The sequence below is a fragment of the Acomys minous genome (assembly GCF_964271855.1).
Source record: "Acomys minous genome assembly, chromosome: 14".
NCBI lineage: Eukaryota > Metazoa > Chordata > Mammalia > Rodentia > Muridae > Acomys > Acomys minous.
The window spans coordinates 63,556,029-63,583,647 of NC_140496.1; the positions used below are offsets into that span (position 1 = coordinate 63,556,029).

Here is a 27,619-nt window from a genome sequence, read left to right on the forward strand (position 1 = left end):
GAGGAAATTTGTCTCGGGGGGAAAAAAATCGAAACCAACCAACCAACCAACCAACCAACCAAAAAACCCAACTACAACAAAAAGAGCCTAGAAAAGAAAACGCTATGCAGTAAAATGTTAATTGGTGGTAATTTGAGAGGCTGTTACAAGGAACAGTTGTAATGACCAACTGTACAGGGACTTCAGTTTTTCTCAGCATGGACTATGTAGTAAACTGCTTTTATAGCTTCAGATCTCAGGAATTCTTTGAATGCCAACAGTTTTAAATTGGTAATTCTCCAAATGTCTTCTACAGTTTCCTTGTGTCTGAGCCAGTCAATTTGACACAAACCTATTTGAACACATCCCTGACAGTTCTAAAGAAGGAAGGAAATATTTTGACCACTAAAAGATAAAGTCCCTTTTACTTGTTTAAAAGCGACTACAGATTTGCCTACTACCGTCATAGAGGTTTCCCGGTGAGTTTTAGCAAAACTATATATTCAATAGCAAACACGGCAAAAAACAAAAACAAAAAACCCTGGGAACAAAATTCCAAGCACCTAACTGGGGAGAAAAAAAAATCAAACTTGGTAAAACGTAAAGCTTGGGGTTCAGCCAAGCATTCCTGGGAACACAGGCAAACCCCTAGCAATCTCCTTCTAAGAACGCGACCGAAATTAACTCTAGCTGGCAATCTCCGAGCTTGTCAAGATGGGCTGAAATTTCTAGAAAAGTTGGTCGACAAGAAGCCTGGCTCAAGCCAGGAAACAGCCCCCCAAAGGGAAGGCAAAGACTGCACAGGATGCTGCACGGTCCGTGGACTTGGTAACACCGGGCCAGGAGGGTGTGGACTCGCCAGGCAAGGTCGGTTCTGAGCGGCCAGCGCCCCAACCCTCGGCTCGCCGTGTGTGTGTGTGTGGGGGGGGGGTGCTCCCTCCCGCGACCCACGCCTTGCACACCGCGCAGGCGCCCCTCCACCTCCGGACTCCAGAGCCTTCCACCGCCAGCGTTGCCCCCTCGCTCTGCCCACAACCCCGCGCGCGAGGCCACCCGGCGCCAGCAAGGACGGCGTTCTCCCTCACAGCTAGCCCATCCGCAGCCACCCAGCTACATCTATCCTGCCATCCCTCCACTCCTCCCGGGAGGAGAAACGCGCCTCGCCGCATCCCCGCCATCCCCGCCCCTTCCCCAGGCCGGGCCCCCAGTAGTAGCCTTACCCACGAACCCACCAAGCACAAGCCTAGAAATAGCAACTCCCGGCGACTGAGTGACTGATAGGCGGCAGCACGTTCGCGACACTTTCACGATTGCCGTAAAGAAGGGACTCGGAAAAGGCTGCTGCGCGTCTCCGGTCGGCTCGGGAGCGCGCCCCGGGGCTCCACCCTGGCTCCTGCCCCGAGCTTGTTCTACACCTTGAAGTTGGAGCTGGCTGGTCGAGGACTGAAGAGAAGGTGGGGTGTGCGGCGGGGGAGGAAGGGGGTGGGGAGGACGGCTGTCCTAGCGCTGAGAAAGAGAAAGTACCTAGCTGGGTGTTGTCGGTGGGTGTGTTTGCAAGCCGAGGGTAAGGGCGCTACGCGAATCCAGTTGCTTCGCCCCCCACGGGGCGCGCGAGCCACGCTGACCCGGGCAGCCTCGTCTAAGCTCCGTGAGCATCACGACGCACAGGACCAGAGTCTCGAGCCAGCCCCGGGAACTCACGGGTCACGGCGGATGACAACCGGCCTGAAGTCCTGGCCGTCCTACTTTTCCTCTCTCTGTTCTCTGGTCCCTCTACCCCCAGCATGTCCCAAGCGGTACTTCGTGCCAAGTTTGGTGTCGCTTATATTTTTCTGTGTGTGTGTGTGTGTGTGTGTGTGTGTGTGTGTGTGTGTGTGTGTGTAGGGGGTTGCTATTGTTGAAGAAGCTAAGGAAACCTTTGGTGTCGCTTATATTTTTTGGGTGCCAGGCACAGTGCAGCTCTTGTACTACGAGATTTAGGTGTGTGTGTGTGTGTGTGTGTGTGTGTGTGTGTGTGTGTGTGTGTGTGTGTGTGTAGGGGGTTGCTATTGTTGAAGAAGCTAATGTGTGTGTGTGTGTGTGTGTGTGTGTGTGTGTGTGTGTAGGGGGTTGCTATTGTTGAAGAAGCTAATGTGTGTGTGTGTGTGTGTGTGTGTGTGTGTGTGTGTGTGTAGGGGGTTGCTATTGTTGAAGAAGCTAAGGAAACCTTTGCCAGAGTGTCTTTTGTCATCCCTGTGCCCTTACTTGTACTTGGTGGAGCCTGGGGAAGTTCAAAAATGCAGTCAACTGGACAACCTTGTGTTTACACAGAGCGCTGTCTGCAGCCCATGATTGTATTTCAGGGAGTGGTCCCTCACTGAAAGGAAATTGCTAGTCTTTTGAATCCTAACAGCCCGAGTTCCCGCTGAAAAGAAGTGAGACAGGAATACATTCTCTGGCTTTCCCAACCTTAATTTATAAAGAAGCACCCAAATGCAACGAATTTGTGCTTCCTTATCAAATTTTCACTTCTCAGCTGTGTAGCTAGATGCATTAAGATTTAATAGGCCATATTAGAATATAGGAAAATAATCATGTTTATGCTTTGTTTGGAGCCTGATGGTTCTGCGCACCTCTGAAAAAAGCCTGGGGCCACCTGTTTGTTCACTTGGAACATCCAGGGTTGCTTCCCCCCCCCCCCTCACCACTTAGAAAGGACAACATAAAGAATTCATCTTATTATACCAGTGGCTTTTTAATGTTTGGGGGGTGGTATTTAACTGGATTTCTGATTCATGGAGCTTCAAAGAAAGCAGAGAAAAATGAGAGAGATGCAAAATGATTTCCTACACATTCTTACTGTTGTGTAAAGTTTTCAAGCTATTTTAAAGCTTTCTTTTTGGACGGGGGTACTGGAAATTGACTTAAGGCCTCTTGTTTGATAGGCAAACACTCTACCCACCTTTTTAAATGGGCTCTTGAATGCTTTGACCCTTAAATAGTTAACCGTTGCAATTCTAATCTAGGTCTGAAGTTGCTCTTGGACTGTAGTGTTTGGAGGTGAAGGTGCTCTGACAGTAGGTTTCCTGTCTGCTTTGGTGTTTTGTGCCCTGCCTTGCCTCTAAGCTGTCAGTTTAAATGGTTAGAGTCTTCGAAGCCTAAACAAATACAAGCACAGCACACCCCAAAAATATCATACCCAGTGGTGTATGGGTAGTCAGGACTGCAAAATATGTAAATTGTTATAGTATTTTATACTTAAATTTCATATTATAATACTGTGTCTCAGAAATTAAGTAATTTGCCAGAAACCTAATAATTAGAAAGTAGTAATTGTGAGATCAAACAAATAAGCAGCCCACAATGTTTAGGAGTTAGGGAAATGTATCTGTTGTGCTGAACAATAAGAAAATTTACTTCCTACAATTAAAACATTTTTAATTACAGCTGGTAGATTACTATTATAAAAAATTCAAGTATCCACTCTTTATTGTTTTTGTTTTTTAGTTTTTGTTTGTTTGTTTGTTTTTGTTTTGAGACAGGGTTTCTCTGTGTAGCCTTGACTGTCCTAGACTGGCTTTGTAGACCAGGCTGGCTTTGAACTCAAAGAAATCTGCCTATCTCTGCCTCCTGAGTACTGAGACTAAAGGCCAAGTATTAGCTCTTTAAAGGAGACATTTTGTCCATATGCTTTGAAATAATAACATAACCTCTGTATCTAGATTTCAGGATTTGAAAAAGAAACCAGTTTGGGCAGTTCTGAAGGTTGAAAATTTTGTGAAGTTGTAAAACAGGTAATTTATCTTTCACATTGTAAAAAGGAGCAAAGAGTCACTGACCACTTACGATAGAACCTAACATCTGTTATGTCACTTAGTATTTGAATAAACCTCACTGAAACAGCTATTCCTTTAGACAGCTTAACAAATAAAACTTGGGCTTCGAGATGGCTCAGCATGGAAGGTAGTTGCCAGCAACTCTGATAACCTAGTTCATTCCTGGGCTGTACACAGTGGAAAGAGAAAACTGACTCCTGAAGCTGGTTCTCTGGCCACACGGCATGTGCATCCCCCCCCCATATATAAGTAAAACACATAAAAAATGTAATGTAAAAAGTATTTGACTTGATTATACATCGCCAGGGTGTTAGGTTCTTTCTTTTCTGTCACTGCAAGTTCTCTAACAACTTTCTAACACTGGTGGAACTTTTCCATGATAAGGGGATGTCCTGTATTTTTATTGCCTCGCTGCTGGCTCAGAGCATTTGAATTGTGGCAAGTAGAAACTGAAATTTGAAATGTCATTTTATATTAACTTCTAGTAACTACTGTGTGGTAGTTAATATTTTTATTTTTGAAAGGAAAAGCTAGCTCAGCAAAGTTTTAAAGCTTGCCCAGGGTCACACAGTTCTACTTTTAAAAGGTTTTGCATAGGGGAATACTTGTTAATTTGGAAATGCAGATTGAATGAACGGAGGGGAGGAAAAAACAGTTCAACAGAGAGTGGAGACTCTACACCAGGATGCTCACACTGTGTGGTGGGTGGAAGGATGGAAGGGAGCCGGGCGTGGGGGCGCACGCCTTTAATACCAGCACTCGGGAGGCAGAGGCAGGCGGATCGCTGTGAGTTCGAAGCCAGCCTGGTCTGCAAAGTGAGTCTAGGACATCCAGGGCTACACTGAGAAACCCTGTCTCAAAAAAACCAAAACAGAAGGACGGAATGCAGGAATAAATGACATACAGAAGGAGACTTGCTGTCACTTAGTGGTAGCATGTGTGCATTTTGGAGAGAGCCCGCTCTGCAAAAGCTACTGTAAAGTCCAAGAATCTGAGAAAATGATAATGCTGCTTATTGAAGTAGAAAATCCAAGACCAGTTACCGGAGTGAAGATGATTTGGGGTCGTTTTTGTTGTTGTTGTTGTTTATTCCACAAGTACTGAGTAATGACAGGTGAGTCCCTGCATTTGCAGTTGGTGAAGTGGAATCTCTCTGATTCCCCTCGCTTACCTTCCTCAATGTTCATACTCTGGAAAGAAAGAGCTGCAGATGCACAGGTCAAGTTTTCTCAGAGCCTCTTACTTCTTTATGCAAAGAGCTTAGCAAAGGTTGTAGGAGATTACAGTTCTGTCGTGTGTGCTGCCCGTGTGTGTGTGTGTGTGTGTGTGTGTGTGTGTGTGTTTTGTAGGTGTACATGTATACTCATGGCTGAGAACAGAGGACAGCTTCAGGTGTCATATGCCTTTTAAAAAGATAGAATGACTCACTGGAATTTGCAGTGTAGACTAGGCTGACTAGAGAGCCCCAGGATAGGGTTGCAATCACTCTGCCATAGCTGGCTTTTATTTACATAGGTTCTGGATTAAGCTGAATTGCCTTTCCAGCCATCTGCTGCATTTTGAATATTGAGAAGGATCTAGAAGTCAAAAACAGTAAAATGGGGAGGAGGCTATCCTTCTGGTAGTGTGATGAGCAAAACATGTTGAGCATACCTTTTAGCCACACACCTAAATATTGAATAAGTCATATTAGCTTTTTAAAGGCAAAACACATTTCCTATGAGAGAAAGGGGAATTCCTCAGCCAGGCATGGTGGCTCATGCCTATAATCCCAGAACTTGGAGGTAAGACAGGAGGATCGTAAGTTTGAGGTACCTTAGACAGTAGTGTATTCCAGGCTAGCCAGAACTAAATGGTAAAAGTGTGTATCAACCTTCCATAACCTCCCAAAATAAAGAAAGAGAAATCCTTGAGGCTGAAAACTCAGAACAAGGAATTAAAGCAAGAGGGATCCACCAGCTGTTGTCTTCTTTGGAAGCGTTTGGCTTGTAGCAGGACAAAGGTGAGTGAACGGCTAGGAACGGTGCTGCTTCCTACAGAGTTGGAGGGAGGACTCATCCCTTCATCTCCTCCTGGTTACGTGCTCTGGACAACATTCTTCCAGTTTATGCAAATGCTATCACTATTTCAGTGAGTAACACTTTCATAAGATGAAAAACAAACATTTCCTCTTAAGTATGAAACGCCTATCCTCTGAACTGCCTTTTCCTCAAATTTAGCCAGGATCTCCAGAGTCTACACATAACTTTGTGAATGGGAAGCCAGAACCATCTCTCACTTTGGGTCTCTGGGTAAAGACAGGTCACTGAAACTTGGTTTGGTTTTTTTTTTTTTTCCCCCACATGTCTAGATAGAGTAATAAAGACACCATCTGAGAGCTGGAAACTGTATAAACACTACTGTCGCTGACTCAAGCTTCAAGCCCACGGTCTGGTCTGAGAAATAAGAAGCCAAGGAATTAACACAAAGGTGACCTAGGTTAGTAGTGACTGAAAGTGCTTAACAGAACAAATACAGATTTTTGAAATAATTCATCCTTAATTTAACTCCCTTTTCCCCTCCGTATGTGTGTGTGTGTGTGTGTGTGTGTGTGTGTGTGTGTGTGTGTGTGTTTTGCCATGTGGATTCTGGGTATCAAAGAACGGTAAGTCTCTTAGAACTGGTGTTTTAAAGCTTTTTCTACTCATAACCTTTTTCACTAGAGAAATTTTTGTCTGATGCTGGTTATATAGATACATAAACAAAACATTGATAATAAAATAATAAAGAAATTTATTTTAAAACATTTCCTTGGTGCATATATATATAATTTTACCATTTATGAAAGGTCATAGCAAATTTGAGTGCTAATGTGGTGAATGAACTTGTTTAGTTGTATATTAAATATTAAATCACTGAATAGTTGACACTCTAGAACAGTGGTTCTCAGCATGTGGGGTCTCAGGGCCAAAGGGAGCTCTTGGCCAGTCTAAGATTTTTTGAAAAAATATTTAAGTTTTTCTCATTTTGGATTTTTATAGTTTATGTAGTTTTGTCATTTTATTGGGAGTTCTATGATCAATTTTGAGTTAATGATTTATAACCATAAGATGCATGGTTTATTTTTTCATGCATAGGACCAATTGGTCCAGTACCTTTTGTGTATGTGATAGTCTTTGCTTTAATATATTGCCTTTATTCCTATGCTAAGTAAAGATTAGTTGAGTCTGTCTAACAGGAAAAGAAAGAAAGGAAAAAAGGAACTTTCAGAATAGCCATATTTCAGAACATATGCAGTCTCATTGCAGGTTTCTAAGAGTTCAAGCTCTAAGAAAAGCACTTGTGAGATTTGACAGACCCAACAAGTAATAGAACTTGGTTCCTACAGACTTGAAAGAAGAATTTTTGAAAACAGGAATTAAAGTAATATTTATGATCTGACAAAAGACTTACACCTCCAGGTGTAGTGGCGCACGCCTTCAATCCCAGTACTCAGGGAGGCAGAGGCAGGCGGATCTCTGTGAGTTCAAGGCGAGCCTGGTCTACAAAACAAGTCCAGGACAGCCAGGGCTTATACCCCCCACCCCCAGCATGATTCTCTCAGCAACCCACTCTAGAAAAAGCACCTATAGGGCATTGCCAAGAAGAATAAAGAGATAAAGAAATGAAAATGCTGACAGAATGTTAAGGACTGTCAGGAAAGGTTTGGGAAAGCCCTAGGAGATTGTGACAATTAGACAGGAAATGACTTGAATCAAGCTTATACTAGTAACTTTTTGGAACAAAGGAAAAGAAGCTTACTTAGCAATATAAAATTTCTTGTAACTTGTCACATGATTGAAGCAGATGACAAGTTACAAGTGTCTGCAACTTCATTATTGAGAAACTCACCCTGAGACAAGGAAGTAGAAGACTGTGAAGCGTTATTCAAACTCAAGGAGCCTGATTTGGTATTCACAAAGTTAGTGGGAAATACTAGGAACAATGACTTTTAATTCTAAAGTATTTCTATTTTTTAAAAATCAGATTTCAAAAAAGTAACTGCAGCTATAATTCACATTCTTGACTTGTTCTGACTCATTATTGCATAACATCTTAAGTCTAGAGTTTAGGAGAAAGTGGCATGTGGCATGTATTTAGGTGCCTTTTTTTTTTTTTTAAACAACCCTTTCTATAGGGACCAGAAAAAATAGTGACTAAAACCAAACCCGATGTCCCTGTCTAGTGTGATTGCGGTCTTGTTGGTGAAGTACAGGCTCCCGTGAGCTAGAGCTGGACCTGAAAGATGGGTAGAGGTTAGCCTGGAGAGATGACCTGGCTGTTCAGAGCATGGCTGCTCTTACAAAGGACTTAGGTTCAATCCTCCTGGAACCCATATTGGCAGCCTACAACCGTCTAGTTGCAACTCCAGCTCCAGGACATCTCACGCCCCCTTCTGGCCTCTGTGATGCACAGCTATATATGCAGCAAAACACTCATACACATAAAATAAAATAAAAATGTGCAGAAGACGTGTGAGGGTGATGATAGCCACGCGCAGGCCACATACTGCCCTGCGCTGGGCCTGCAGGTGCTGGTCCTACGCTTCTGTATTCTTCTGCCACTTTCAGTTCACTGAGCACCGTGGGACCCAAATGGCTCATTTTTGTACTATGCATGGACATATTACTCACAGGCAGGTCCAGCAAGTAGTTCTTCTCTCTGGGTGTGGAAGTTAAGAGAAAGGCTTCTTGAAATAGCAGAGCAGCTACGTACCAGTCATGAGAACCCTGCTGTTGTGCAATATTGCTCTTCTTCCCCTTTGCCATCAGCATAGTCCTACAAGCCGTCAACTTCCTAGTGGGCCTTGGCCTTGGCCAGAGTTAACAAGCAGCATGCCTCACTTGTCACCCTGTCCCTGACTGCAGTGCTCTCAGTCATTGGTCTTGATAAAGGAAGCCTGAACTGTTACCAGGATTAACCCTATGGTGGTCGTATCACTGTGGTCTTTTTGAATTTTGAAGTCCTGTATTCATACCTTCTCCCTACCATCTGTAGTCACAAGGCAAACTCTCTGGATCCTATCTCTTTGGGAAGCTGGTACAGCTTAGTTGGTAAACAGCTTAGGTAGTATACCTAAAGGCCGAGATGTCATTGTCGGAACCACGTTATCCAGGTGTGGTATGGTACACACTTGGAACCCTACAGTTCAGGCAGCCAGCCTGGAACGCTTGAGACCTTGTTTCAGAGAGAGACTCAAGACAGACAGACAGACAGACAGACAGATACATATACAAGCAGGCAGGCTGAGACTGAGGTGGGAGAGTCACTGACCTCAGAATTTCAAGATTTTGGGGTCAACTTGGCTGACAGTATAAAAAAAAAATCTCTAGCCACAAACACCACATTTCTTGTTTACCGTGAGGGTCTGAGTGAGAGGGGTGTGGTTCAGGTTCTGAACCAAAACTATGGCTCTGCTGCTAAATATACCACAAGCTGACAATGCCTACTTGCTTACAGTAGCTCACAGACTTCCCTCTGCCCATCTCGGTGTGTCCTGTGCTGCCTTTGATTCTGTGGACCACCGATATCCTCCACCACTTCTTTTATTCATCTGATTTGTTTCTTGAATTTTGAAAGAAACTGCATTACAGAGGCATGATTTATTAAGGTCTGAAAATTCCCATCCTCCCATTGTGCCCCGTGCCTCAGTCTTTCCTTGTAAGGATGGCTAATGTCTACACTGCCCAGCCAGCTCGTCAGTGTATAAGCTAGTCCAGAGAGTACAAACACTTTAGTAGCTTTCTCCCCTAGGAAAGAGAAGAGCACATTTTTTGACTTGACCAATTGTGTATTGAGAATACTAAGGGGGAAATAATTCAGCTGTATTAGAAATGTTAGGATACTTTTATTATCAGACTAATGCATTGTAAACAGCTTCCTCATTGGTTTACATTATAATGATATAGACATGACTTAAAGGGTGTGTGTAGATTGTAGGCAAATACTATGCATTTTGTATGGAGGAATTGGACATTTTTGTGTTTTGGTGTTCAGTGAGGTACTGATAATACAGAGGGGCAGCTTCATGCTTAACAGTCCACAAGGGCCATCTGGCCAAAGACGGTAGCATTTTCAATAGCATAGTTAGTAGCAGTGAGGCTGGAGACAGAAGGCAGACTGGAAAGAAATAATAGGAAAACAAGCAGGGTTGTAGTTATATGTGAAGTGACGACATAGGAAGCCAGTTTCTGGCATAACCGGTAGGCGAGTCTTCGTTCTCAAAAACATGATGAGGAGGTGCTGGGTGGTGTGTGGAGGAGCGTGGAGGGTGAGAGCACAAGTGTGGGGGTGCTTGCAGAGTGAGAGTGGAGGAAACTTACCAATCACTGTTTTTCTTTTGTGTTTTGTTTTTTGTTTTTTTTTCTTCTTTTTCAGAAGACGTGTTTGAAATGTGGTGGTTTCAGCAGGGCCTCTGTTTCCTTCCGTCAGTCCTGGTAATTTGGACGGTCGCTACCTTCACCTTCTCATACATCACCTCAGTAACACTCCGCCATGTTGATCCTGCGCTGCCGTTCATCAGGTCAGTGAAAGGCGTTGGTCATAGAGACGTGGCTTCCACCTAGTCCTGGCGCTTGACCACAGTCAGTCCAGAGAAGTGCTCCACCGCCAAGCTCCTTTCCCAAACCATGGAGGGTCTGTATGACCAATTCATAGTTTACCTTGAACCTGGCATTTCAACTTTCACTTGAAAATTCAAGTTTTTATACTGCCTTTATAGCAAAGGGAACATCAAATAGAACCTTCCTTTGATTCTTTCCATGAAATAGAGAAATATGGGAATTGTGAGATGAGTCACTTAGTTAATAGATTCTAACCTCTTAGTGTCTTGAGTTTGCCTCAGAACCTGGAATTGGAATTACTTTCCTCTTAAAATTAAAAAAATAAAAAGTTTCAAACAAATAGTAATGTTAGTAAAATAGAAGCATTGGCAAATATTTATTGGCTTATTGTGTAACAAGGTAGTGTTCTAAGTTTTCACTGTGCTTAGGTAGTTGAGAAATTAGCTAGAGAAATCCACCATCACTTAAGAGGCTCTGTGGCCATATTTCCGTTACTGTGATATATATGTAGAATAATCAGCTTATAAAGAGAAAAGGGTTATCTGACTTACTATCGCAGAGTTCTCAGACCACCAGTAATTGTTCCTGCAAACCTCATGGCAGTCGTACATCAGGAACAGAGGTACTCATCTCATGACCTGAAAGCAAAAGCAAGCAAGGAGGAGGCCAGAGCTTTGTGTTCCCTTTATGTGTACATACACAGTAATCTAAAGGCCTTTTCTAGGCCTCAAACCTACCCATAATGCTTTGCTATAGACGAAATCTCCAAAACATTCAATATCTGTATCACAGAAGGAGTAAGGTCCTGGGAAGGTCTGTGATTTGCTCAGTCAGTGATGAACCAGGATTTGTGCCTGCAGTTTTACTCTAGGGTCTGTGTTCTATTCATGACCTGCTGGTTAGATGTTCCTGACAAAACTCGTATCAATAATTATATTTTTGAATTCTTAAAACTATTAACAATTTAATAATGGGTAATCGGCCACATGTACTAGGTTTATAATCACTTTAAAATTGTATTCTTATGGTTATTTAGCCTGCAATATATGTGGACCACATACATGCTTGGTGCCCACGGAGGCCAGGTAAGAGTGTCTAAGCCCCTGGGACTGCAGTTACAGAGAGCTGTACTCAGCTATGTGAGTGCTGAGAACTGAAACCAGGTCCTTTGTAAGAGCAGCAAGGACTGTTGACTACAGAGAGCCATCTTTCCAACTTCCCGCACAGAATACAGAAACAGAAGAAATTATTGTCACAAGCTTTTAACAAGATCTCACTACTTATAAACAGGAAGTCATTAGGGCAGACTCAGCCATTTAAAAATGCTTGCTGAATGAGCGTTGGGTCAGGCTCAAGACCCAGCTATTCCACTCCTTGGAATATACCCAGAAGATGCTCCAGCACACAACAAGAAAATTTGCTCAACCATGTTCATAGCAGCCTTATTCATAATCACCAGAACATGGAAACAGCCTAAGTGTCCCTCAGTAGAAGAATGGATAAAGAAACTGTGGTACATATACACTACTCAGCTATTAAAAACAAGGAATTCCCGAAATTTGTGGACAAATGGATTGAGCTAGAAATGATCATAATGAGTGAGTTAACCCAAAAGCAGAAAGACTCAAATGGTATATACTCACTTATATCTGCATACTAGCCCAAGGGGCATGTCCCATGAAAGCCTTCACTTACCAGGAAACTGGGACAGAGGGGAGGACATCCTATGGGGACTCTAGATGAGACAAGCATGGAAGATTAGCAAAGTAGAAGGATCCAGAGGGCCCTAGAAACCTACAAGTAGAACATTATGATAGGCAGATTTGGGCACAGGGGTCTCACTCAGACTAAGGCACCAGCCAAGGACAATACAGGCGGTAAACTTTAAACCCCTACCCAGATCTAGCCAATGGACAGAACATTCTCCACAGTTGAGTGGAGAGTGGGATATGACTTTCACACAAACTCTGGTGCCTCATATTTGACCATGTCCCCTGGAGGGGGAGACCTGGTGGCACTCAGAGGAAGGAGAGCAGGTTACCAAGAAGAGACTTGATACCCTATGAGCATATACAGGGGGAGGTAATCCCCCTCAGGAACAGTCATAGGGGAGGGGAATAAGGGGAAATTGGGAGGGAGGGAAGAATGGGAGGATACAAGGGATGGGATAACCATTGAGATGTAACAAGAATAAATTAATAAAAATTTTTTTTAAAAAGCAAAAATAAAAAAATAAAAATGCTTGCTGTTGCAGAGGACTCACATTTGATTCCCTGTACGCACATAGAGCGGCTCCCAACTACCTTTAACTCCAGTTTCAGAGGACTTGATGCTTTGTCCTGGCCCACATAGGCACACACACATAAACATAAGTTAAAAGTGAGCACTTTTTTAAAACCTAAATTGAAAGTCCGTTTTTCACTCCTGAGCTTCTTGCCTTTGAAGATGAGAGGTCGTTTGATAGCTTTCCTTCCAGAATTTGTTTTGTCATCTATAGTTTTAAAGGATTCTTTCTCCATTTTCTTTTCCTTTTTTCTTTTTCTCACTGTTAATATTTTTTACTTCATAAAAGTAATAAGATGTTAACTGAATATCCCCCTCCCCTCTGGCTTTTAGAAATAATATGATAATAAAAACTCTATTCACAACTTGACATTACTCTGTGTTGAAATGTGCATATATTTCTCTATGTGGTATTGCTGAATATACAGGAAGGTAAAAAGGCTTAATTTGAGAAATTAAGTGGCTAGATATTTTTATGCATTCACACAGTTAATATAATAAAAATAATTATGAATGGTTTCTAAGATACTAAAGTTTAAAAAACATTCTTATAAGGAAAGGGTGAATTAAATAGGAATAGAGGAATAGTTACAGTAATTAAATAGGTTTAGAGGTGGGGAAACACTGTCCCTAAGTACAACTCAGCATGCTCTGGGTTCTAAAGAATTCTACCTGGAATGTAGCTGAAACCTTTGAAACATTATCTTAGAGACACTGAATCAATTGGCTTTTTTTTCTTTTTTGGTTGTCCATATAGTATTTGTGTGTGTGTTTGTTGCAGCTGTCTCATTTCTGTATTTACTTACCTTCTGACAGATAACCTTTCTGATACAGAAAATGGCCAACTTTAAAACAGTGATAAACAGAAGGGTTAGTTGGACCACTCACACTGTCAGGTAAAGCTTTGACGAATAAGAGTGCTTCAGAGGGTGCCACGTGTCTGTGGTTTCTAGAGTAGTGATACCACATAGTCATACACAAAGTGGGTGCAACTTAGAGATGTTTATAAGCTTCCCAACTTTTTCTGATTTTACATGTCCATTTCTGGTAATAATTTGGTAAATGATCACTCTTGTATTAGAGAAACAAGTAGCCCAAGGAGCCAGACAGTTCCTTGTAACTCTGCAAGAAGATACATATTTAAGATTGGTGCGGGCCTGTCAGCATTTTTTTTTTCCCCTTCTGAAAACTTGTCTTCTTACATTTTTGGAGCTTTCTGTACCTTAGGAGTTACTGAGTGTCTTGAGTGTTTCAGTTCTCCACCAACCTTGTCTGTGATCTTTCCAAGTACCCTGGACATTTCCCTCCACCCCCCTCTCCTTCTGCTTCTATTTGTGATAAACGTGGTATTACCCTGAGCTCTTTCTTTGGTACTCAGATATTGTAGTATCTATATGTCTCTTAGGTTTATTTCTTTGATCTGCAAGATACACAATTAAGCTAAACCAAATATTCTGTGCAAAAGGATTTACTTTAAATTTGTAGATACTATCTAAAAAGTAACAGTCTCAAAAGATATAAAATTCACTTCAAAAGTGAATTCATAAGTAGTGGTTCTTCAGATAGGGTGCCAGCCATTGAACTATAAGAAGTTTCTGTACACCAAAGAAAACAGTCAGTCCAGTGAGGAAGAACCACACAACGGAAGAAACCTGTGCCAGCTGTGTATCTGATAGTGGATGAATATCCAAAATATGTAAAGAACTAAAAAAAAAAAAAGCCAAGAAATATGGATCTGAACAGAATTCAAAAGAAGAAATTAAAATAGCTAAGAAATATCTCAAAAAAGTACTTAACATCCTTAGCAATTAGAGAAATACAAATTAAAACTCCTTTGAGGTTTCATCATACACCAGTCAAATGGCTAAGATCAACAGACAGCAAAGCTACCAAGGGTGGGTAAAGAGAACCCTCATCCACTGTTGTTGGGATGACAAACTGATGCAGCTACTCTGGAAACCAGTGTATAGAATTATTACAAAGCAAAAAGTAAATCTTTACATGACCCAGCCATTCCACTCCTTGGCCTATTGCTGAAAGGATTCAGCATCCTGGTCTACAGATATTTACTCAACCATGATCACTGACAGTTGATTCACAATAGCTAGAAAATGGAAACAACCTAAAGGGCCTTCAATTGATAAATGGATAATAAAATTATAGTACAAATACACCACAGAATACAATTAGGATGTAATGAAAAGTGGAAACATGAAATGTTCAGGTGAAGAGCTCAATCAAGAACAGGCTATGTTGAGTTTGGTAACAGAGACCCAGAATCCTGCATGTTCTCTCTCATCTCCAGTCCCTACCTCCAAACACTAAGGATGTTTGAAAAAGCCATATGGAATCATAGTTTATGTTTAGCTGAGCTTATATATAATATATGCAAATGTATATACATATATATATTTACTTTCAGTTTGTAGATGGTATCTAAAAAGTAAGTCTCAAAAGATATAAAATTCACTTCAAAAGTGAATTTATAAGTAGTATTATTTATATTTTATAAGTAGTATATATAGTATAAGTATATATAAGTAGTATATATATAGTATGTATATGTAAGTAGTATATATATATAAATATAAGTAATATATACAATATACATATACATATATATATATATATATATATATATATATATATATATATATATATACCAACATGTAATTTGAATGAAAATTTGCCACATGGGGTGATAGAATTCTCCCCGTAACAGCCATAGACTACCTAGCATAAGCATGAGAAACTTCTTTTATCTTGTTGGTCAGAGGAATCCAAGCAATTCCCCAAAGACTATAAAGTATAAACTGTTGCTGTTGCTCTTGTTTGCCTCACAGAATTTGAAAGTAAGTCCCTATTGCTGAAGACACATGTATGTTAAACACAGGACTCAGGTAATCAAGCTGAGAATGACCTGGAAGCCCCCTCCCTGAGGACTAGCTTCCATAGTGTTAGCATGTGCTGTGCACGCTGCCAAAGAGAAGAGCAGTCAATAGTCCTATCCAGTTGTGATGCCTACGGACTGAAAAGTGAGCATCATAGCAAGGATATCTTGAAAGGTGCAGTAGTGGCCGTTATATCACGTCAGTAACAACGTTGTATATTCTGGAGTAACATCTTTGTCTTTTTAATGTTTATAGTAGTTTGAAGACAAGAAAAGATAGTAAAGCTCAGTGGATGTCTCCACTGTGTTGGACAGTTTATATCATTACCTCACATTTTATTTCATCCTTGTATTGATCCAGCAAAGCTGGGAATGAATGACACCAATTAGCAAAAGAAGAAAAAATAGAGCTAAGAGAAAAAGAGGATGTACCCAAAGATTTATAGTTTTTAAGTCATTTGTTTTCCATCAGGGTGTGTGTAGTTGCCCATAGTGCCCTGGAGACTAGGAATGTAAATAGATCCATTGCATTGCTGTGTGGTAAGTAATTTTGAGGAAACTGGACAGAGTGTTGTCAGTCACTGTCTACTAGAAAAATGATCCAAGGTTAAAAGTAAGGAGATGCTCAAAATGGGGCCTGAGTGAGAGTTCCATGAGCATGGAAGTTTTATCAGATTTGTTTTCCTTTTGACTTCCATTCCAGAAATGCTAACTGGTGGTTTGAATAAAAATGGGCCCACAGGGAGTGGTGCTGTTAAGAGGTGTGGCCTTGTTGGAGTGGGTGTGGCCTTGTTGGAGTGGGTGTGGCTTTGTTGGAGGAAGTGTGTCATCAGGGATGGGCTCTGAGGCTTCCAGTGTCACTCTGTCTTCCCCTTGCCTGCTGATCCAGATTTGAATTCTGGGTTCCTACTATTGGTGAAAATAGACTAATCCTCTGAAACTGTAAGCTGGCCCCAATTAAATGTTTTCTTTTATAAGAGTTGCCGTGGCTATGGTGTCTCTTCACAACAATAAAACCCTAGCTAAGTCAATATGCTGTTGTTTGACAAGTATTTTTAATGGTCCGTTGGTGAACACGTATTAATTGAAGTCCAGGCAGTCAACAACAGGTACACAGAAATAAGAGTAATGAAAGGGCCAGTGCTGCTTACGGAAGATTCTGGTGAGGCTGATGCATTGATTAACCCTGGGTAAATGCATTACATACTTTTACCATTTCAAGGATAATCTTCAGTTAATTTTAGATTGATTTTTGTTGATTTCTGCTATGTGGAAATGAAAAATGATCTGAAATGACAGAAAAGAGGTAGTCAAATATTTATAAACTTAAAGAACCCTACATACTTTGTCTTTCAGTGACACTGGGACAGTACCTCCAGAAAGTTGCCTCTTCGGAGTTATGCTAAATATTGCTGCAGTTTTAGGTAAGTAATAGACATGAGAGTAGTTTTAGCGTGCAAAATGAATAGTTAAATTGCTGTTTTTCTTCTTTAAATAATATATCACAGCTTATTATTTGGCTGTACTTGAGAATGTGTTTTTACTAAATTATAGATTATAATTATGTTCCTAAGAAAGAAAACTCTTGGTTATATCACTGCCTTACAAGGGAGCAGGGAGAGGGGAACTCAGATAGAAATGTTAACGTATAAAAATACACATTGAAGAAATAATTTATACAGTTATAAGTGACTTCTTATCTAAACAGAGGTTGCAAGCACACCCCAACATTCCTTGGAACCTTAGGTAAACTTCTTAAACAACCAGTACGACATCATAAATTGAAGGTAAAACTGACGACAGCTAACTTCTTTCATGATAAACAGTTTAAATGTTTAAGGATAGAAATGGAATTGTGTTTTCATTTTTGGTTAATATTCTAATGCTACAGAACTCACTGTAGTGTATTATATTCAAGCTCTTCTTTGTGAGCCTGGTTTTATTAATTTAACAAAATATTTTTATCATCAAATATGATCATTTAAAATAATTTCATCAGCAAATTCAATATGGATTATTTGCTTGCATGACAAGAGAAAATAGGGCTGGCAAGATGGCTCCAGAAGTAATGATACTTGCTAACTGCCTCTGGCAACCTTGAGTTCAGTCCCAGAACCCACATGGGAGGAGGAGAGAACCAGCTCCCAAAGACTGTGTAGTGACCTACACACACGCACGCACGCATGCACACACGCGCGCGCACACACACACAAATAAATAAAAACATTGAAAAACTAGAAATTAGGAAAATAATTTATGAAAATGTGTTTTGTATTTCCACACTTCAGGAACATGTCTACAAAGCATGCAGCCATCATGTTTATTATGCTTCTGAGTTGTCTAGCTCTGTATCTGTTTGAGCCTGTCTGTGGTAATGTAAAATTAAACAGTACGAGGATGAGGAGGGGAGCATTTTGCTAATTTTTGTCTGTGTACGGCCCATCTAGATTCTGCTGTTGACATTGATGCTGATCCTGAAAATATTATGGGTTAAATGTAAATGGCTTACTCAGGCACATAGAAGTTCAAGTAGTTCTATTTTGTGACTGTAAAATTTCTTTAGAATCTACAGTCTGCAGCTTCTTCTTTTTTTTTCATTCTCCTTTCAAATTAAAGTTAAAAGGACAGTGTGTCTATCTGGACAGCGGCTGACCTTTGTGAGCTCTAAGTGGGTACTTCGTTCCCATGGTTACTCAGTGCTCTGTTGTTTTTCAATTTCTCTCTTCCCAGGCATGGCTACCATATATGTCCGTTACAAGCAAGTTCAAGCACTAAATCCTGAGGAGACCCTTATCATCAAAGTAAACAAGGCCGGCCTTGTGCTTGGGATTCTGAGTTGTTTAGGACTTTGTCTTGTGGCGAATTTCCAGGTTTGGTTTTTTTAACCCAGTATGGGTGTTTTCCTGAATGTTTGGGCATCTGTAGTAAAATGGAAAGCTGAGCTATTCAGCCGCATGCTTTTCCTGTTCTCTTCACTAACACAATTCAGCTGCGTCATTTGAACCTTCTAGAAACAGCTACTGTCACTATTGGAAAAAAATTCATATTCAGTGATCTAAAGAGACATGAATGATTAGAACTGCATCTTTGGTGGTCAGGACACTTACTTACAGACTTCCTATACTTAGTTGGAGGTTACCTCAGGATCAAACAGAACGGATACTCCTTATAGGAAGTGACACGTTGCAGATCTACACTTTATTTTGTTTGTGGTATGCCTGGTAAGTCATAGTCATCTACCTTGTGTCCTTGCTTGTAGCCCAGGACTCCTGTACCTGTGGAAGTAAGGGAGAATCCGTTCTTTTTCCAGCTTTTTTTCAGGATACTTTAACCTTAACATAGTAGTCCACCTTCGCCAAATACACTCATGCGAAATGTAAAGGTGGAGCGTTGTTGTTAAGGCTTTCTGTTGGATAAACACCCATTGGAACAAACTGAAATGGCTAGGGTGCCTTTCGCCAGTGTATTCTTAGGGCATCGTCACTGACAGTGGAGTCCCTCATGGAGGCAAATGTCCCTATAGAAGCCCATGACTGTAAACTTTCTCCCTTCCTGGCCATCGGCGTTCTCTGAGGAGTCATTAGCGATACTGGCTCCATGCTGGGCACATGGTGCTCTTTGATTAGTCCCTTTATACTCTTTAAAGTTTCAATTTAGGCATATATAAACTCTTTACCATCTAATAGTTATTAAAATAAATGCCTCTTATTTAGAGACCTACTCTGTTTTGTGCATTCCATATCTGTGCAGTGCCTATTCTGCTCCTGACTAGCCTCTCCTGTTTATTCATAGTTACTAGTGGGTTGGGTAGCATGTCTGGAGTGTTTATGATTGAGAGTGTTTCAGGTTTTAGAATTTTGGGGGTGCTTAGAAAAGTCTTAATTTTGGAACATTTGAATTTCAGGATTTTGGATTAAGGCTGGTTTAACCTGTAATAATATCTTTTAGCATAGTCTCACTGGGTATTAGTTAAGATAATCCTAGCATCTGGAAGAAAGTCCAGGTTGTGAGTGGCTTACTACAGTAGAGAGTAGTATTCGGTTTTCCCCTAGGTCCATGACCTATCTAACGTTCGGTTCTTGGCCACCTCAGCAGTGTCAGACATGGGTTCCAGCTCGTAATCAGCTAGTGGTTGGTTACTCCTACAAATTTTGTGCCTCCGTTGAACCAACATATCTTGTAGGCAGATCACTATTGTAGAGTGAAGGGTTTGCAACTGGATTGCTGTTTACCTTTCTCCTTAGGTATCGTGCGGAGTTGGCCCTCCAGTACCATGAACTAGTCCAGTAGGGAAAAGCTCTAGTTAGGCAACAGCATGACTTCTGCGTGTTTGTTGAGACTTGTAGGTGTCGTTTTTCAGCAGTGGGCCATACTATCAGTGTGTAGAAGCAACCAATAACTTTGACAATACCCTAAGTTGTTTGGAGGGTCTCATGGGGCCCTTTTGGCCAACAACTCACTTAGATATAACCCATTCCTGGCACTGCAAGTTTTATTTGATGTTAAGATATCTCTTCATGGGGCTATGTCTCCCTCTGGTGATTTAGTTTGCTCAGACACAGTACTCAAGCCTTTGATCAACTAGCCCACTCTCCTGAGAAGAGAAATCAGAGCCTTTGAAGAATCAAAATCTATGACTTCTATAAGTTGAGAATCACGTGTAGCAATTAACTGAGAGATAGCAAATCAACTGGTTTGTAGATTTACAGCTGATGTAAAATAAGAAAACTGAGGCTGCCCTTCCTTTGTTCTCTTCGTCATTTTGCTCCCTCTGTGCCAAATATTACATGTGCCTTTTCTACTAAAAGAAATATAGACACCACCAATTAAAAAAAAAACAGTGAGTCAACCAAAATTTGATTTAAAACATTGATTGTAGGAATTTGAGCTTGATGATTGTCACTCTTAAACAGATGGGACATAAAATGTTAGAAAGTAAACGTAAGTGAATAAGGGGGACATTGTGACATAATAAGCTCTGTGGAATCATCAATACAAACTAGTAATGATCCCTGTGGCATAATCAATGACAAACTCCTTGGTGCCGTGAGGGCCTTAAAGTACAGTTAAATTTAAACTCTCTTCCCCCGACACCCCTAGCTCTCTGCTCTTTAACCTACTTACTCTTCTTTAAATCATTATTACTGTTGTGTACCTTACTGTCAGTGTCCTCATTTCTGAGGTTTATTATTTGATTTTGTGTATTTTTGTGAAAAGAAACTGAATGCTGAGTTTCTATATCATTCATTTACATATTAATGACTTTAAAAGGTACCTGACCCCTAATAGAGCCAAATAAAAATACTAAGCAAGTAAAACATAAGATAGAATACATGGATAGTTGTCACCATTTTCATTGCTGGCAAATGAAGTCATCTGCTTTCACTATAATCTTCCAGTGTTTTGCAGAAGTGACTCGTGGAATCTGCAGAGCTCCACACAGCAAATGCCCTGTTGAGTTACCTGGCTTGTGCTTTTAAATGATGTATTGTCAACGTGTTGTTAGTTTCTCTCACTGACTGACTTTTTTCTGCTTCTCAGAAATCAATACTGTTTGTTATACATGAATGTGGAGGTGTCCTTGCCTTTAGTATGGGCTCACTATACGTGCTTGTTCAGACCGTCCTTTCCTACCTAATGCAGCCCAAAATTCACAGCAAACAGGTCTTCTGGGTCCGACTACTGTTGACTATCTGGTGTGGAGTCAGTGCACTTACCAGTATCCTTTATCCTAAAGTGTGGTTTACTATTCAAAGAAATAGAATAACAAAACAAGTGAGGACAATGGGTACAATGTAAGTACAATTTTTTAAATTTTAATTTTTTATATTACTTGATGTATACAGGTATTTTACCTACATGTATGTAAGTGCACCATGTGCATACCTGATAGCCGTGGCATAGAAAGAGGGTATCAGATACCGTGTAATTGAACTTATACATGACCTAGGACTACCATGTGTATGCTGGGATCCAAATCTTGGTCCTCTGCAGGAGCAACATGTGCTCCCCCATCCCTTTAAAGTCACCCTAGACTAAAGGGCATTGTGTGTTTATACATGAAGTTCAGACTGAAATTAGTACTTGAGTCAGGAACAGAAATAATGTTTGGCATAGTTATACTCTAAAATAAATAAATAAATAAAATAACAAGGAAGAAATATTTGCTCACTATAGAAAACTTATAATAGAGCTGCAAATTTTTGAGCAAAGAGGAAAGGGCATGATGTAAACCATTTCCTGGTTACTCTGGATAGAGCTTTAGTTTTAGTACTGACATGTGACATTAATTCTTTAAAGAAATAGGATTGGGCCATAGTAAAAGCTAGCCCTTAAAGTGATTTTTAAAAAAATGATTTATAAGTTGAAACCTTCAGGTCTCTGAGAGTCTTCCTTGACTTCTTTTTTTTTTTTTAATGATTTATAAATTGAAAGCTTCAGATCTCTGAGAGTCTTCCTTAACTTACTTTTTTATAGTGCTGATTTCCTCATCAATTTTTTATAGTAGTGGTCTTAGTTTTGATGAAGTACAGAAACTACACTGGAAACCTGGGGAAAAAGTAAGAGCTTAAAGTCTATAAAGTGTGTGTGTGTGTGTGTGTGTGTGTGTGTGTGTGTGTGTGTGAGAGAGAGAGAGAGAGAGAGAGAGAGAGAGAGAGAGAGAGAGAGAGAGAGAATGTGTATAACTTTTTAAAGATTTATTTCATTTTAAATATATCTTCACTTGTGTGTGTCTGTATGTCATGTGTATAGACACGGATGCCTGCAGAGGCCAGAAAAGTGCATTGGAGCTATATTAACAGGCAGATGGGAATTGCCCTACAAGGGAGCTGGGAAATAAACTTGGTTTCTCTGGAAAAGCATCAAGCACTCTTAACCATTGAGCCATATCTCCCACCCCTATATAATATTGTAAGTCAGTGTGCAAACTCTAAAAATAGCCTTTATAAAAGTCTATAATAAGTATTTTTGAACTTTTCCTAGTGTCATTTTATGAATTTTATTCAGATACATACACATATGCATACTTTGTGTATGTGGTGTGTGTGTGTGTGTGTGTGTGTGTGTGTGTGTGTGTGTGTGTTTGTGTGTGTGTGTGTGTGTGTGTGTGTGTGTGTGTGTGTGTGTAGATGGGTGAGGGTATTTTTAATTTCACTCAGTGGTCTGACTGACCTTAAAATTGTGATCTTCCCTCAGCCTCCTACGTGATTATAGGTCTTGATTTATGAATTTTGTGGCTGAGGGAAAGCTGTAATTCCTTGGTTATAGAGTGTAGGTTTTATTTTATCTTGGTTATTTAGTGGAAATTTTATTTAATAGTTCAGGAAGTACTCATAGCTAGTCTCAATTCATGCAATTCTTAAAACATGTTCAGAAACCAAAGGTTGATTTTTCAGAAGGAAAATTGATCTATAAGAATTTGATGTTTCTTAATTTGAAAAATACTGTAGATTTTTAAAATAAAATTTCACCCTATGAGCATATAAGGGGGAGGTAATCCCCCTCAGGAACAGTCATAGGGGAGGGGAATAAGGAGAAAATGGGAGGGAGGGAAGAATGGGAGGATACAAGGGATGGGATAACCATTGAGATGTAACAAGAATAAATTAATAAAAAAAAAAAAAAGAAAAAGATTTTCACAGAAATCTCTTTTTTCCCCCTTTGACTTGAGTGTTACGTGGTGCACTTGATCAGTACGTCAGCAGAGTGGTCTTTGTCATTTTCCTTCTTTGGATTTTTCCTGAGTTACATTCGTGATTTTCAGGTAAGAAATTGGTTTTAATTTTATTCAGTAATACTTCCTTCACATGGAATAGCAGACTATTTCATTGGCTGATCCACTTGTCCTTTTTTAAAATTAGCGCTTCAAAATCTAGTACCAGAGTCTCTAATACAGTGAGAGTAACTTCTTTGAAATTGTTTCTAGGTTTGAGGAAGTAGTGTGCTGCAAGTAAGGTTCAGCCTTGATAATGGAGTTGCAAAACATATCGGAAGAAATTAATGCCGTTAATCTCTGTGCACTCACATAGGCCCAGCCCTAACACCTAGCTAAAAACAAATAACTCAAACAATAAAATAGGAAACGTTTTTCATTAATTTATTTATTTTTACTTTACACCCTGATCACAAGCCCCTTTCTCCTCACAGGACCGCCCTCACACCCCCTTTCCCCACCCCCTTGCTCTTCTCTTCAGAGAAGGGGAGGCCCCTCATGAGTGCCAACCCACCCTGGTGCATCAGATCCTGCAGGACTAAACATATCTTCTCCTGCTGACTAGACAAGGCAGCCCAGCTAGAGGAATGAGATCTAAAGGCAGGCAACAGAGTCAGAGAAAACTCCTACTCCCATTGGTAGAGGACCCACATGGTGACAAAGCTGCACACTGCTTCATATGTGTGGGGGGCCTAGGTCTAGCCCATGTATGCTCCTTGGTTGGTGGTTCAGTCTCTGTGAACCCCCATGGGCCCAGATTAGTTCACTCTGTAGGTCTTCTTGTGGTGTCCTTGACCCCTTCTGCTCCCTCAATCCTTCATCCCACTCTTCACAAGACTCCGTGCATTCTGCCTATTATTTGGCTGTGGGTCTCTGCATCTGTTTTCAGCAGCAGCTGGATGAAGCTTCTCAGAAGACAGTTATAGAAGGCTCATGTCTGCAATCATAGCAGAGTATCCTTAATAGTGTCAGGTGTTGGCTCTCTCCCAAGGGGAGAGTCTCAAGTTGGGCTGCTCATTGGTTGGCCATTCCCTCAATCTCTGCTCCATCTTTATTCCTGCACTTTTTGTAGACAGGGCGAAATTTGGGCTGAAGGTTTTATGGGTAGGTTGGCATCCCCCTCCCTCAACTGAAAGTTCCACCTGGCCACAGGAGGTAGAGACTTCAGGTTCCATATCCCTCTCGCTGCTAGAAGTGCCAGCTAGGGTCACCCCCATAGACTCCAAGGACCCCCACACATATCCCAGAAATTGCCCCCAACAATTTCTGTTCTCCTCCCCCTCAGTGATCGCTGTTGTTATTCCCCTCCCTGTCCGTCTCCCACCCAGTGCCCGCCTCCGTCTACTTTAGATGTCTGTCTTATTTCCCTTCTGAGTAAGAGTCAAGCAACCTCCCTTGGGCCATCCTTGTCACTTGCTTCTTTGGGTCTGTGGACTGTAGCATGGTTATCCTATCCTGTACTTTGTGGCTAATATCCACTTATAAATGAGTACATACCGTGCTTGTGTGTCTTTCTGGGTCTGGGTTACCTCGTTCAGGGTAATATTTTCTCGTGCCATCCATTTGCCTGCAAATTGTATGATGTCTTTGTTTTTAATAACTGAGTAGTATTCATTCCATTGTGTAAATGTATCACATTTTCTTTATCCATTCTTTGATTTAAGGACATCTAAAAACTCAGGAAACTTACTGAGGAAAGAAGGACATTTTTCTATTTCACTTGATCCTGAGGACGATTTGCTTATTTAGTCACTTTATAGCCTGATGAAAGGCTGTAGCAGTGACTTTTTGTTCCCCATTAGATCAGTTGGTATCTCTGACTATGTAAGCAAATCCTGTGGAACACAGTGAAGAGATAGTCTCTTGTGTGGACCAAACTTCTCTGTATAATTTTCTTTTTTGTTCCAGAAAATAACTTTACGAGTGGAAGCCAATTTACAAGGATTAACCCTCTATGACTCTGCTCCTTGCCCTGTTACCAATGAAAGAACACCATTGCTTTCCAGAGATTTTCAATGAAGGGATAAAGTATTTCTTCCATGACTGTGATTCTCAGGGACTGAGGAAAGATGCACAAAAGTTGCTTATTATACTCTGAAATTTTGAATCCATACATCAAGGCTGACAATGACATTAATGAAGGATGATAATGAGGAGAAATGTAATAAGCCATCTGACAAGTTTTCTTAAAGGATAAAATTAAGAAGACTCTCTAAAAAACATTTATCTCTAGATGTTTTTGTAATCGCAGAAAATAAAACCAAAGGATAATAGTGTTGTAGTGTTTGCTACTTTATTGGAGAAAAACAGCCTGCAGTGTACCAGTCACCTGTGTATCTGGCCTTAAACATTTTGTAAGTCATTTTAAAACCATCTGTGAGGAACACTTTTATGAGAGACATTTTCCATGACCACAGTAATCACCACCGGTCAGCAGACCATTTATAATTGGGGCTTAAAGTTGAAGTTTTACTATATTAATACATTTCTTATAGTGATTAAAAACATGTTGTTATGTCACACACACACACATGCATAATCAGTGGGTATTTATTTGATTCTGGCCACATGAATACTAGCAGATCTATCATATGTGCTTTCAATAATTTCATAAAGTCTGGTCTCTGATTTTAGATTTTTAGTTACAGTGAAAGAGAGGGGTATTTGTGCAAATATGGTACCATTTTGTTCTTTATAAAACTAAAGGCCAATGGCTGATAATGTTGCTGATCACTTGCTACCAAGCCTGACCACCTGAGTTCAGTATGTAGGACCCACATAGTGGAAAGAGAAGGAGACTCCTTTATGCCACTTCTCTCCTGACCCCCATATAAACTCACCTACACACCTAAATAAATGTTGTAATGAGATAAAGGTTAATGTTCCTAAGATTGCAAAGTCTGTAAGCAAAAGTAGATGTGATTAATAACAAGTAAAAGTTACTCTACACTACAGCTAGGATCTTCTTTGCTTTTCATTTAGAGAAAATTATGCTTACTAGTAAAAATACTTTTGATCAGAAATTTAACCCTTTTATTGGAATGTGATCTTTTAGAACCTTGATCTGAAAAAGACTGAAGTCCAAAATAAAAACCTAGCTATAAGGTAATAGTGATAAGTGGATCATTTCCTCTTGTCATGCAAATGATTGTAAAGTTTTAATTTAGGTCTCTGTGTAGATAAAGGATGGTTTCTAGATTCCCACTAAGACTCGAAGGAAATCGTGACCTAGAAAGTTCCCAGTGTCAAACTACTTTGTAAAAGAATCTTTGATGAATACTGGCATAGTTTATATTTTTAGGCGATATGGAGCTTAGAAGATGGTGAGAAAAAGTTTTAAATATATCAAGGAGGAATTTAAGAAATACTGTTTATGTGGTAGAGCTGTGGGCTTCAAGGACAAGTTAAATACAGGCATTAACAAGTTTTGAGAAAGTACTGTAGACAGAAATGGAGTATTGACCTGCGCCAAGAAGCAGTTAACAAGGGAGACATTTCAGTAAAGATTGGTGAATTGACTTGCTACTACTGGAAAAAAATGCATAAGATCATAAAAAGCTATTAATGCCTTTGAAAAGTCACGAAGAACCACCCATGGAAAATATCTTTTCCTGTGGTTTATCTCTGCTAATTAGTCAAGTTATGAAGTATCCATGGTATGAGAAATAAATTGATAGAATAAAAGTTCCTGAAAGCAAATGTGGGGAAAGTAGTTAAGAGAAAAACAGATTTGTTAAAATTACCACTTCTTAGAGTATTAACCTTAGAGACATAGTTTATATAGTAAAGAAATTGATCTAAGGTAAAAAGTTATTACTTTGATAGTATTTAAATTCTACTAGTTAGCATTTGTCCTTTGAAGTAACAGAGACTGAAGACATGAGTAGACTTAAAGGAGGGGCCATAAACGAAGAGAAATGTGGGATATTGTTTCCTAACACTAAGTCTGAAATGATGACAGACAGTGGCACTCCTCCTCGATACACCATCCCTTGCCAGGACTGCCAAATACAGTATGATTAACAGGTAAGAAAGATATCATCTGTAACTCTCAGTATTGAACTGGAGAATTATTCCAAGTATTTAGGTTATAAGTTATAGTAACCTCTACATGGACACTTTAAAAAAGAAATCACACAGTCAACTAGGGTCTAAAAACAGTAAATGAAAAATACCAGAATTCCACAACTAGTAAATTAAAAATTTTTGCTATTCTGAGTCGTCTGATGAAATTGTGTATCATTTCACCTGGCATATGCGTCATCCCTTTGTCCCTAAATCAGGCTGTGTATTCTACCTTTAGTGGCTGTCCTGTTTGTGTCAAATACAGTGCTTGTGATTGAGGACGTCTTTCTTA

At 40.3% G+C, this 27,619-nt stretch overlaps 2 protein-coding genes across 11 annotated transcripts in view; one reads left to right on the forward strand and one right to left on the reverse strand.

Moving 5' to 3' along the window:
* Positions 1-1,335, reverse strand: part of CEPT1 (choline/ethanolamine phosphotransferase 1) — a 40,500-nt gene extending 39,165 nt beyond the window's left edge. For 2 of the 5 annotated variants that reach the window (XM_084757214.1, XM_084757215.1), the window contains exon 1: positions 1,200-1,335. The gene's annotated coding sequence lies outside the window, so the exon portion shown is untranslated. The remainder of the gene's footprint in view (positions 1-1,199) is intronic. The other 3 variants (XM_084757216.1, XM_084757217.1, XM_084757218.1) reach the window with 3 other exon arrangements.
* Positions 1,297-27,608, forward strand: DRAM2 (DNA damage regulated autophagy modulator 2). Of its 6 annotated transcripts, none has more exons than XM_084757226.1 (11): positions 1,317-1,433; positions 3,681-3,752; positions 6,145-6,272; positions 10,191-10,335; positions 16,905-16,972; positions 18,279-18,418; positions 21,090-21,267; positions 22,026-22,108; positions 22,302-22,460; positions 23,221-23,313; positions 25,171-27,608. In XM_084757226.1, the coding sequence occupies exons 4-11, from the start codon at positions 10,205-10,207 to the stop codon at positions 25,279-25,281; spliced, it is 963 nt and encodes a 320-aa protein (XP_084613352.1). In that variant the 5' UTR covers positions 1,317-1,433; positions 3,681-3,752; positions 6,145-6,272; positions 10,191-10,204; the 3' UTR covers positions 25,282-27,608. The 6 variants fall into 6 exon arrangements, with proteins under 6 accessions (XP_084613353.1, XP_084613352.1, XP_084613356.1 ...); XM_084757230.1 differs by having other exon boundaries at positions 10,194-10,335; XM_084757228.1 differs by having other exon boundaries at positions 6,149-6,272.
* The last annotated feature ends 11 nt before the right edge of the window (positions 27,609-27,619 follow it).

Coding starts and splice junctions, on each gene's coding strand:
- DRAM2 (XM_084757227.1), top strand. CDS start 10,205: ATGTGGTGGTTTCAGCAGGGCCTCTGTTTCCTTCCGTCAGTCCTGGTA. Junction 18,419..21,089: donor GTCTTGTGGCGAATTTCCAG/GTTTGGTTTTTT, acceptor TCTGCTTCTCAG/AAATCAATACTGTTTGTTAT. Junction 22,461..23,220: donor TCCCACCCCTATATAATATT/GTAAGTCAGTGT, acceptor CTTTGACTTGAG/TGTTACGTGGTGCACTTGAT.